The following is a 12669-nucleotide window of genomic DNA, read 5'->3' as shown; positions in this document are numbered from 1 at the left end:
CTGGTACAGTTTGCTGAACAGATAAAAGACCGGATTAACCGATGTCCTTGTCCAAACATGTTTGGATTGTTTGCTCACAAACATTAAGAACTTTTGCTACTGGGTGTAAATAATTACAAAAGAGATCGTGGAAGGTGCTTACTATATGGTAAGAACACGTATGAACCCATGGAACCCTCACAGCCCTGTGAAGTCGGCACAAATACCGTTTCCAGTTTGCAGGTGATTCAGGTTGAGGCTCAGAGGTGAAGCATTTGCTCCAAGTCACACATCTCATAGGTGGACAAGACCCAGGGTCAGTGCCCCCCCGTCCGACGGGAGCCCTTACATCTGCCATCTATACCTGGAGGGTAGACACGGGGTAGGAATCAGGAGGACGGTGCCCGCTCCGCGGAGGCGGGGACGCACCTTTTCTCACTGCTGTGCTTTGGGGCTCAGGACGGGGCCTCTGGACGTGCCCAGCGAACGCATGCAGCTGGGTCGGAGGCCCAGCATGACAAAGGGATTTCTCTGGCTCTTGTCCACTGCACCAGCCCCAACTCCTGGCTCCCAAGAGAAGCCTCGGTACACACGGTCCCCCCAAGCTTCCTGCTCGTTCCCTCGGAGCGGAGGCTGCCCGCTTCCTCCCATCCCGTCCCCATCCGCCCAGCGATGCCCTGGCTGCTCTCCCGGCCCCGCCAGGTCGACGTCCTCCGCGATGCGCTGCATTGCCTTTAACTAACCCCTTCTCGCCCCGGCCTGCGGCTCCTCCCAGGACGCGGGCGCCGTCTTAGTCTACCTTCCGTGCACCGCACGTGGCGGCCTGGCCGCTCCGCAAACGCCCGCTGCGCCCTCCAGCCCCGGAGGGTCGGCGTCCGCGGGCCCTGGCCGCTCGCGCGCCGTGGCCGCCCCGCATTCCCCCTCCCCTGCCCGCGGGAGCGGCTCCGGCCGTCCTCCTCTTGGCGGGCGGCGCGATGCTCAGTTTTTCGGATTTCGCGTCTGCGAAGCGAGCGATCTTCGGGGGGGGGGGCAGGGGGCGAATACAAGGGCCCCGATGACCGCCCGTGAACGGTCCCTTCGGGTGACCCGGCGGGCTGGCTGCGCGTCCCGAGCCCGGAAGGCCGGGAGGGCAGGGGCGCAATTGGGCCCCGGGCGCCAGGACCCGTCGCCACCCGCGCCCGCGGCGCCCGGCCCGGCCCGGCCCGGCCCCCTCCCCGCGGGCGCCGGGCGCCGACCTCCGCCCCCCGCGCGGCTGGACCGCCGGCCGCTCACCGCGCGCAGGGATCCGGCCACGCGCCGCCCCTCCCCCCGCCGGCTGCCGGGCCGGGCCCTCGCCCACCGGGTTCCCCTCCCCGGCGCCCGCCAAGACGGAGGGCTGGGCCGCGAGGGTCGCTCTTCCCGACGGGGCCGGGCCGCCAGAGGTCCCGGGCGCCGGCGCCCCTCTGGGACTACTTTTCCTCCGCGGAGGGACTACTTCGCGGAGGCGTCGCTGGCGGCGCGCACGGCTGGCGGCGGCGGTGGCGGCGGCGGCGCGCCTGGGAGAGGGACGCCGGCCCGGTCAGGCCTCGGCGCGGCCTACACGCTCCGTCGCTCGCTCCCACCCTCGCCCCGCGCCCCGCGCCCGGCCCGGCCATGGCGGAGTCCTCGCCCGCCCGACGCCCGGTGCCCCTCATCGAGTCCGGTAAGGCCCTCCACCCGCGGTTCCCCGGGCGCCCCGGCCCGCGTCCCTGCCCGGCCGCCTCTCACGGCGCGCCCGCCCCTGACCCGATTCCCCGTCTCCCCCCAGAGCTGTACTTCCTTATCGCCCGCTACCTGTCGGCCGGCCCGTGTCGGAGAGCCGCCCAGGTGAGCGCGGGCCTCGCTGGCGGCGGCCCGTCCCGGCCCCGCCACCGCCTGGGGTCGCGGGAGGAGGGCGCGGGTGGACCCGGGTGGGTGGACCGGGGTGCGGCCCCCGCCCCTCTAACTGCGCGTATCGTCGGCTGCAGGTGCTGGTGCAGGAGCTGGAGCAGTACCAGGTCTGTGCATCGCGGCGCCCCCGCCCCGTGCCCTCCGGTCCCCGCCGTCCCCCCGCCCGGCCTTGTTCGGGGTCGCCCGCCGCCCCCGCCCCGCTGCCCCTCTCCTGCCGCCCCCGCCCCGGACCCGCGTGGTGGTCACTCGTGTGCATCTCGTGTCTTTGCAGTTGCTGCCGAAGAGGCTGGATTGGGAGGGCAACGAGCACAACAGGAGCTACGAGGAATTGGTGAGGCTTTTGACATTTGCGTCCAGGGTCTCCGAGCCCCCGCCCCCTTTTCGGGGCTCGGGCCGGTGGGGCGAAGTGTCCGAACCGCGCTCGGTGGCGGGCGGCGGGCAGCGGGAGGGCGGGCGGCCGCGGCAGGTTTTGTTTTGTTTTGTTTTGTTTTTGGGGTGGCTGTGTGTGTTTTGGTAGGAAACGGCGCCCAGGGGGCCCCCCTGGGTCGGCAGGGCGGCGGCGGGGGCGGCCCTGCGGGCGGTTTGCGGCGGGGTGGCCCCCAGGTGCGCTGCCGAGGGTGGGCGGCGGGGGCGCGCGTGCGCGCGGCGGCGCGCCCGCCCTCCAGCGAGCTGCTCCCGGCCGTCAGTCTTCTTCCCCAGACTTGTAACTCTAGCGCTGATTGGTCGTCTTCCCTGGGCCCCGCCCACATCTCAGGCCACTTGTTCCCCAGGAGTAGATAGAACCTCTGGTGTCTGGAAAGGTGGAGAAATGCACCTCTAGCTTTTTTTTCCGTTTACCTCATCATCGTAATAAAAAGAAAAATATTGATGCTGTGAGAATGTCACGCCTCCCTTAGTTTTGCTGCTCTCAACGGCGCACTTGTTGAATGCCTTAAAAACGGATTCATTTTGATGAATTTTTACAGTCATCTGCTGGACATAATGTAGGTTCTAACTGCAGTTTCTGTTTTGGGAGCACCATTAACGTAGATTGTAGTTCTCTGTTATACTTTGTCAACTTAGTTTAGTTGCCCTCACAGTATTTAATTAGGTTTTATCCATTCGTTTGTCCATAGTGGAATAAAAACATTTTCCAGAAAAAAGTTTTTGTCAATTTATGTATTAGGACAAAGGATTTCTTTAGTTGCTGGGCTGTATTCAGCGTCTTGTATTTGCAAAACAACTAAATAAAGAGTTCTTGAATAATCTCTTACCACTTTTCTAATACTTGTAAGCAAAGTTGTAGGACACAATTTTCATTCCTGAATTAAATAAAAAGAATAAGAAATAAACAAGGAGGTTTGTCATCTGTATATGACCAGTTATGCATTAACACAAAATTAACAAAGGGATTCTATTTCAGTTGCCAGTTTTAATGTTTGTCTTACTAGAGATTTTTTGTTGCGAATTTTAAAAAGCAAATATTTTCAAGAAAACGAGTTCTGAAAATTCTGCATGATGGTGAAGTTTTTGTTTTATTGAGTTTGATATTTTGAGATTTGTTTTTCATGTAAGGAAATGTGTAAAGGACTGGTCTGGAGTCTTTTGTTGGTAAGAGATAATAGTGTTTTCAGTGAAGCACAGAAGTGTTGACGTGACTGACAGTAAAGATGCTGCTGAAGAGAAAGTTGTTTAAATTTTGAAGCAAGTGTAATGAATACTTAGTGGAAATAGACATATATTTTAATAGGCATATACATTTTGACTTTTGCTGTCAGAATTGTTTAAAACTCTTAACATTTTGCTTAAAATGATTGAAAGTCTCTGATACACTCCTGTGATGTGGCTGTGACATTCATTGCTCAGTGCCTGCTGATTTGGTCTGTCTGGTGGGTATCCTTTTCCTCCTCTACCTTCCTCGCCCCCACCCCATCCAGCATGTAGTGGAACAGGATGAGCTTCCTGTCTAGAGGAGAATTGTTTTGTTAAAGGTATGTGAGTAGCTGCTAGTTCTCCAATGAAAGTCTTGCTTTAAAAAATTTTTAAGAAGTATTTCAAATGTATATGTAATGAGTCCTCATATACCATAAACAAATTCATTACTAGTTTGCTATATTTATTTTGGTTTCTATTTGAGGTATATTATCTATTTTATTATAAGCTATCAAATTGTCAAATAGAATAACAAATTGTCCACCAGCCTTAGAGAGAGTGAGGAAGGAGAAAGAGAGAAAAACATAAGCTGTTCCATTTATCTATGTACTCATTGGTTGATTCTTGTGTGTGTCCTCACTGGGGATTGAACTTGAAAACTTGGGATGACGTTCTAACCAACTGAGATACTTGGCCAGGGCCTACCCTGTTTCGTTGTTTTTTGTGTGTTTTTAAAAATGTATATTTTTATTGATTTCAGAGAGGAAGGGAGAGGGAGAGAGAGAGATAAATATCAATGATGAGAGAAAGTCATTGACTGGCTGCCTCCTGCACACCCCCTACTAGGGACGGCTACTAGGGACAGAGCATGCAACCTGGGCATGTGCCCTTGACTGGAATCGAACCTGGGACCCTTCAGTCCGCAGGCTGACACTCCATACACTGAGCCAAACCAGCTAGGGCTACTCTGTTTCTTTTCTTTTTTTTTTTTTAAATATATTTTATTGATTTTTTACAGAGAGGAAGGGAGAGAGATAGAGAGCTAGAAATATCGATGAGAGAAACATCGAGCAGCTGCCTCCTGCACATCCCCCACTGGGGATGTGCCTGCAACCCAGGTACATGCCCTTGACCGGAATCAAACCTGGGACCCTTCAGTCCGCAGGTCGAAGCTCTATCCTCTGAGCCAAACCGGTTTTGGCTACTCTGTTTCTTTAATTAAGAAAAAATTATATTTAAATGACTGAATTGAGTTGGATTATTATAGAAAAAATGTTTTAAAAAAATATATTTTTATTGATTTCAGAGAGGAAAGGAGAGGGAGAGAGAGAAACATTAATGATGACAGTCATTGATCGGCTGCCTCCTGCACTCCCCCTACTGGGGATCGAGCCCGAAACCTAGGCATGTGCCCTTGGCAGGAATCGAACTCAGGATCCTTCAGTCTGCAGACCGGTGCTCTATCCACTGAGCAAAACCAGCCAGGGCTAGAAAAAAATTTTTAATTAGAAAACTGTCAGCTGGAATTCTTGGAGAGGAAGAAGCTGTTGGTTGTCACCCTTCTGCCCTTTGGGCTATTATATTTTATTTTGACCTGTTGAAAAATTTTTCCAGATGTTACTGCTATTGTTTTATTTATTAACTAGTGGCCCGGTGCATGAAATTCGTGCACGGTGTCCCTCAGCCCAGCCTGCACCCTCTCCAATTTGGGACTCCTTGGGGGATGTCTGACTGCTGGTTTAGGTCCTCTTGCAATCTGTCACCGCTGGCTCCTAACCACTCACCTGCCTGATCGTCCCTAACCACTCTGCCTGCCAGCCTGCTTGCCCCCCATTGCCACTCCCTGCCAGCCTGATCGCCCCCAACTGCCCCCCACCCCCCGCGGCCTGTTTGCCCCTAACCACCTCTGCCTCAGACCCACCATCATGGCTTTGTCTGGAAGGTCTCCCAGTCTAATTAGCATATTACCCTTTTATTAGTATAGATTTTGTTGTTAATTCTTACCTGAGGATATTTTTTCCATTGATTTTTAGAGAGAGTGGAAGGGAGGGGGAGAGACTAGAGAGAGAAACATGATGTGTTGACACATTGATTGGTTGCCTCTGGCAAGTGCCCTGACCAGGGCCTGGATAGAGCCTGCAACTGAGGTACGGGCCCTTGATAGGAATCAAACCCAGGAGCCTTCGGCTCTCCGGCTGATGCTCAGTCCACTGACCCAAACTGGCTAGTGCCTGCTAGTGTTTTAAAATCAATATTCATTCGCTTACTCATCTGTATACCTTTTCTGATGTTTTAAATTCCTTTTCATGTGTCTTGTCTGATTATTTTTCTTCACTCTGAACAACTTGTTTTGGTCTCTGAATCTGCATGTAGGGACAACAACTCTTGACTGTGTGTCACATAATTTACTTTGTCTCGTCTTTTTAAAAAAATGTTTTTAATGATTTCAGAGAGGAGGAAGAGTGAGAAAGAGAGAAACATCAATAATGGGAATGATCAATTGGCTGCCTCCTGCACATCACCTACTGGGGACTGAACCTGCAACCTGGGCATATGCCCCTGTGGGGAATCTAACCAGTTAGCAACACTGGCTGGGCTCATTATCTTTGAAGTGTGCTGGGCCTTTTTGTGTTAAAAAGAGTAGAGGCTGGCCCTAGCAAGTTTGGCTCTGTGGATAGAGCATCGACCTGCGGAATGAAGGGTCCCAGGTTTGATTCCAGTCAAGAGCACATGTCCAGGCTCGATCCCTGGTGGGGACATGCAGGAGGTAGCGGATCAATGATTTTTTCTCATCATTGGTGTTTCTATCTCTCCCTCTCCCTTCCTCTCTGAAATCAATAAAAATATGTTCAAAAAAAAAAGAGTAGAGGCTAAAGTAGTATCATTAGCCCCAGTAAAAGATGTGCTCTTTTCTTTCTCAGTTGTTATGTGGGTAGGGCTGGGTCAGTCTAATTTGTATCTAATCTTCCCTGGGCTTGTTGCATTAGTTGCATTTGGTTGGTCACTGGCTTCATACGTTTTGAGGGTGGGATCAGGATTTCCCTTCCAGTAGAGTGGGATATGGGAACGGGAGATTCCTGACATGTCTTTCTTCATAGCCGAGTTGTGCGCTTCCTAAACTTAGTGAGGTCTTGCTGTAGTCTATTTGCTGCTGCTACCTTTTTGGGTTGTGGAAGAGTACTCTGATCTCTAGTCCTGGCTTTCCTCCTATTCTTTCTTTCTTTCTTTCTTTTTTTAAATATATTTTACTGATTTTTTACAGAGAGGAAGGGAGAGAGATAGAGAGTTAGAAACATCGATGAGAGAGAAACATCGATCAGCTGCCTCCTGCACATCTACTGGGGATATGCCCGCAACCAAGGTACATGCCCTTGACCGGAATCGAACCCGGGACCCTTCAGTCCGCAGGCTGACGCTCCATCCACTGAGCCAAACCGGTTTCGGCCCTCCTGTTCTTTCATTCCTAGCCTCAGGAGGGCCTCTGCAGCGCGCTTGTGGAGGGTTCGAGTTCTCCCTCAGCTGCTCTGCACCCAGTTTTTTTTTTTTTTTTTTTTTAATATATTTTATTGATTTTTTACAGAGAGGAAGGGAGAGAGATAGAGAGTTAGAAACATCGATGAGAGAGAAACATCGATCAGCTGCCTCCTGCACATCTCCCACTGGGGATGTGCCCTCAACCAAGGCACATGCCCTTGACCGGAATCGAACCTGGGACCTCCCAGTCCGCAGGCCGACGCTCTATCCACTGAGCCAAACCGGTTTCGGCTGCACCCAGTTTGCTGGGTGCAGTTGGTGAAGGCCTGTGGGATGGAATTGGGGTGAGTGCAGACTCACTGACTGAGGCTCCTCAGCATTCCAGCAGTCATGCCAGCCCACAGGTGGCTGTGAACTTGAAGTTTGACAGGTTTTTCTTTATTCTCACCTGGTCAGTTCACAGAAGGGCTCATTAGTTTCTGTGGTATAGTTAATTTGTAGATTTGTTTCCTCAGCTGTGTGATGGGCTAAAAAATTATTTTTAAACTAATCCAGCTTGTTCTCAGTCAACAGTTTGGTTATTAAATGTTTTGTATGATTTTTGATTTCTTAAAATTTCTGTTAAGGTGTGTACTTTATTTGTAGGTCAGAGCAATGTTCGCCAGCCTTTCAGACCTCACTGGCGACCGGTTGGTGAATGCTGAGTTAGAGTACTATTTAGCATTGAATGACCATGAGATAGATGGAAGTTACACATCCCATTTAAAATTTTTTTTTAATTAAATTTATTGGGGTGACATTGGTTAACAAGATTATATGTTTCAAGTGCACAATATAATAGATTATCTGTATATTGCATTATGTACTACGTTCCTTTTTAAAAGCTTAATCCATTTCCTTAGGACTATATAAAATATATTGTTTATTGTTTATTACTATCTTTTTTCAAAAAGTTAAAGTTAAAAAAATTATTGATTGATATTATTGAGAGTGAGAAAGAGAAAGAAACACTGATTTGTTACACTTATTTGTGCACTCATTGGTTGATTCTTTTTTCTTTTTTAACACATTTTTATTGATTTCAGAGTGGAAGGGTGAGGGAGGGAGAGATAGAAACATCAGTGATGACAGAGAATTATTGATCGCCTGCCTCCTGCATGCCCCCAACTGGGGATTGAGCCTGCAACCTGGGCATGTGCCCCTGACTGGAATCGAACCCAGGACTTTTCAGTCCGCAGGCCAATGTCTATCCACTGAGCCAAACCGGCTAGGGCAAAAAATAAAATATTTCAAGAGAATTTGTCAGGATGTACAGGAAAATGGAGAGTAACTTTACTGCTGTTCACTTAACACATTTCCATATGGAATTTAAATGAAAAGGTAAAAAGTGTTTCCATCATTAATTTCACATACGTAATTGGTTATGGTTAAGATAAATTTCACTCTAACCTGGCAATCTTTTTCCCATGTAGGACTGCTGTGGCATTCAGATTCCATACTGGATACAAAAGTGTAGGACTGACTACTGGCACTGGAGGTAGCCAGCCTTTTCCTAGACTGGAGTAGATTAGAAGTTAGACACTCCACTGGCATTCTGGGGTTGGAGGCAACTGTTCCAAGACCTATGGACACAGAAATAGGGTGGTGAAGGCCTGGGGCGAAGCAGGGTGGGAAATGATTTTAGTAGTTTGCTAGAATAAGGAGTACTGTCCTTTTGTTCTACAGACATAGGACAAATTTGTCCTTGAGAAAGCTGTGATGTTTCAGATACATGGGCTGAAAGAATCTTTGCAGTCTTGACTTTTTCTTCAACTGGTGGGTGAAAACCCAAAGAGCTGATGAGAGATAATATTTGTCCTGGTGTTCTTGAATAATCTTGCCTAGGTTTAGCCATTGATGGTGTTATAAACCTATAACTAGGTTTAGCCAATGATGGTGATATCCATCATATTGATACTCTGTTCAAAGTAAACTTTGGAAAGGCCAAAATCAGTTAGTTTAATATGACCTTCATTAGAAATAAGCATATTGTCTGGTTTAAAATCCCTGTGAATGATTCCATGTCTATGAAGGTAATCTAGAGCCAGTGCCACTTCAGAAATATATTTCACAGCCATCTTTTCATCAAAATCACCATATATATGTAGGAGAGATTTGACATCACCAATAAGGTTTTCCATTAGCAAGTAGACATTGTTTGCTGACTGCAGGGAATAGTACAAATGGACAATGAAAGGACTTTTGCTTAGGGCCAGTGCATCCCTCTTAGCTTGTACCTGATAAGTCATTTTTTTGTTGATCATGTTTGCTTTTTTTGACAACCTTGGCTGCATACAACTTGCCACCTTTCTGTACTAGATACACCTTCCCAAAGGTGCCACAGCTAATGGACTTCACTAGGTGAAGTCCTCAATGGAGGGAGGTCTTGGCACCAAGATCCTATTCACACATTTCCCTGTAGCCGTGCCTCCTCCACTCTCCTCTCTCCCTGCGGTGGGCTCCATGGCAGACCAGCCCAGATTCAAGCCTGCAGCCGCCACTCCCGCCAACTGGGTTCGAAGACTTTTTTTTTTTTCCCAGAGAGGAAGGGAGAGGGGGAGAGAGAGAAACGTCATTGATGAGAATCACTGATCAGCTGCCTCCTGAATGGGGCATTGCCCGAAACCTGGCCAAATCGGGGACCCTTCAGTCCCCAGGCCAATGCTCCATCCACTGAGCCAAATTGGCCAGGGCCATTGGTTGATTCTTATATGTTCTCTGAGGGGGGATCGAATCCACCACCTTGGCATATCAGGATGCTGCTCTAACCAACTGAGCAACCTGGTCAGAGCTACTATTTTTTTTTGAATAGAAATTGAAAGTGGCATTTTGAACACAAAGCTTCTGTGTTACAATTATGCAATAACTATAGCAGTGCAGGATGAATTATGCATGCATTATTACTTCAGAATTAGACTGAGACTCATTTTAGTATTTCTGTTGCATTAGATATATGAGATTTGAATGTGAAAAATCTAATTGATTAGAAAAAATTCTATACTGATTTTAATCCATTTGCACATATTTGGCTTTAAATATTTTGAGGCCACTTGGACTCTAGAAGTCTTACGATATTGCTTGATTATTTCATTACTGACTACTTTTATAAAGATGTAGTAGAGTTGATTACAATGATCCAATGATGGAGAGTTGCAGAACTAGACAGCTTGGGTTTATATTTTTAGCTTTGCCATTTACTAGTAGCTCTTGATTCTGAGCAGATTATTTAATGCCTGTGCCTTGTGTGTTTATATCTGTAAAATGAGGATAAATAGTTGGGAGGTATAATAAGTTAGTATATATAAAGTTCTTAGTGTCTGTAATCACTATGTAAATGTTAGCTATTATCATTAATGTAGAGAGGAATTAGTCAAAACCTTGAACTACTTAGGTGTGTATTTTGTAATTTGTAAGCACATAATTTTGCCTATTGTTACTTTTGAATACGAATTGGGGGTCTTAGAAAATACCTTGTCCAAGATTCCATAACTAGTTAGTTGTAGGGCTGGGACTCCAGGAGAGTGTCCTACCCACTTTTATCTGGTATAAGTCGGTTGTGTTATCATTGGTATACTTGAAGCTGGTTCCAAATTGAGAGACATCTGCTTGGAAAAGACCTCTGGTAGAGCCTCAATTTTAAGTCTTTACATTTGCCTGTATTTACATGTAAATGTTTGAAGTGGCTTTTCTATAAGGGTGTAACTAAAAAGTGATACGCCCTCTTGGAAGTTTAGGGATGACTGGGCCCGCTGGGAGTCAGGAGACCTGGCTGTTCTCCCAGACTTTACCCCAACCCCCTGCCCCACTGCACCATGGTCCTGTCAATGGGAAGGGGCCACCCGGTGCTCCTGTCTTCCTGGAGGTGAAACCCCTGGTCACCGGTGGGGTGTGTCTGAGCTTGTCCCCCCCCCCCCCCCCCACCCTCCCAGGTGGTGCCAGGCAGGAGTCTGGTGTTTTACTAGCTTCTGGGAACCACTCATTCGGGTGCTCCCTCAGGGGGCACCCACTGATAAAATTGGAATTATGTGTGACGCTTTCAAGGCACTTCCCAAGGTGACACTCAGACTATGAGTCATCCCTAGGGTGTGTGATTGGGTGTTCTGTCACTTGTTGCCTCCCTGCACACATGATATCTCATGATTTTATTTTGTATTCATCAGTTACCAGTGATGTTGAGTATCGTTTCATGTGTTTATTTGCCATCTGTATACCTTCTTTGGTGAAGTGTTTGTTCAAATCTTGCTCATTTTTAAAAGTAAGGGTTTTTTTTTTTAAATTATTGAATTTTGCAAGTCCTTTTCAGATAAGTGATTTGCAAATACATTCTTTTAGTCTCTGGGTTGTCTTTTCATTCATTAACAGTGCCTTTTGAAAAAAACCAAAGTTGTTTGTTTGGATGAAGTCCAATTTATTAATTTGTTTTTGTGGATTGTGCTTTTGGTGTCATTAGAAATATTTGCCTATTCTAACGTCATAAAGATTTTTCCAGTGTTTTATTATATAAGTTTTATGGCTTTAGATTATACTTTTAAATCAATGATCCGCCTTGAGATAATTTTTGTTTATGGTATGATGTTGGATCGTAGTTAGTATTTTTGACAATGGATATCCATTTATTTCAGCACCATTTGTTCAAAAGATTATCTTTTCTCCTTTGAACCTTTATCAAAAATCAGTCATCCTTATATAACAAGCTATGAAGTCAGATATTGTTAACTCTTAACTTTTTTTTTTTTTAAAGGTACTTTGGCTTTTCTAGGCCATTGCATTTGCATATGAATTTTAGATTGCAATTGTCAATTTCTACAAAAAACATGCCTGGATTTTGATTGGGATAGCTTTGACTCTGTACATCAATTTACTCTTTATTTAAATCTTCTTTAATTTCTTTTAGTAATGTTTTATCATTTTCATTGTACATGGTTTTCACGTTTTGCCAGATTTTTCCTAAGTATTTAATATTTTTGGTACTGTTATAAAATGCTTTTGAAACTTGCTCTCCACTCAGGTCTTGTCCAATAAGCATGTGGCTCCTGATCATCTGTTGCAAATCTGCCAGCGCATCGGTCCCATGTTGGATAAAGAAATTCCACCCAGTATTTCAAGAGTCACTTCTTTACTTGGTGCAGGAAGGCAGTCTTTGCTACGTACAGCAAAAGGTACCTTAATTTGAAGAAGTGTTCTGCTTTGTATTACTAGCTTAATAATTATTATAATTGTGAAGTAACGTGAGCATTGTGGAAGAAAGGTGATATGTAACAATATACCATGCTGTGGACTATAAACATAAAATTCTCTGCATTTAGCATAGACATTGAATTTTATTGCGTAAGTGTTTAATGGGTCCTTCTGCATTAAAAAAAATGAAGGTATAGATGTTAAGCTAAAAAGTTTGAATTTATTCAGAGATGTGTTTGAGGTTTTATCAATGTGAGTTCTTAATTTTCCATTTGTAGCTCACTTATAACTTCATTGAATGTAATTGTATGTGTCTAATAAACTCTTTAAATGCTAGAATTATTTCATTTGATATTTAGATCTTTGAAAGCCCTTTGTTATAAAGGGGAAGTGATTTTCTAAATTTGGTAGCAGTTTGAAAAAAAGCACCCAAAATGTATAATTGCATGGTTCTTTTTT

At 46.5% G+C, this 12669-nt stretch overlaps 1 protein-coding gene across 1 annotated transcript in view; it reads left to right on the top strand.

Annotated features, from left to right (window-relative positions):
• The first annotated feature begins 1215 nt into the window (after nucleotides 1-1215).
• The window catches only part of BRWD1 (bromodomain and WD repeat domain containing 1), a 97650-nt gene continuing 86196 nt past the window's right edge, over nucleotides 1216-12669 (top strand). The window contains 5 exon segments of the mRNA XM_059685888.1: nucleotides 1216-1660; nucleotides 1766-1824; nucleotides 1965-1994; nucleotides 2159-2218; nucleotides 12041-12191. Coding sequence (XP_059541871.1) covers nucleotides 1612-1660; nucleotides 1766-1824; nucleotides 1965-1994; nucleotides 2159-2218; nucleotides 12041-12191 — 349 coding nt within the window. The 5' untranslated portion in view covers nucleotides 1216-1611.

Source organism: Myotis daubentonii, chromosome 3 (assembly GCF_963259705.1).
Source record: "Myotis daubentonii chromosome 3, mMyoDau2.1, whole genome shotgun sequence".
NCBI classification, from domain to species: domain Eukaryota; kingdom Metazoa; phylum Chordata; class Mammalia; order Chiroptera; family Vespertilionidae; genus Myotis; species Myotis daubentonii.
The sequence above is the reverse complement of the archived record's forward strand: the minus strand, read 5'-3'. Positions and strand labels throughout refer to the sequence as shown.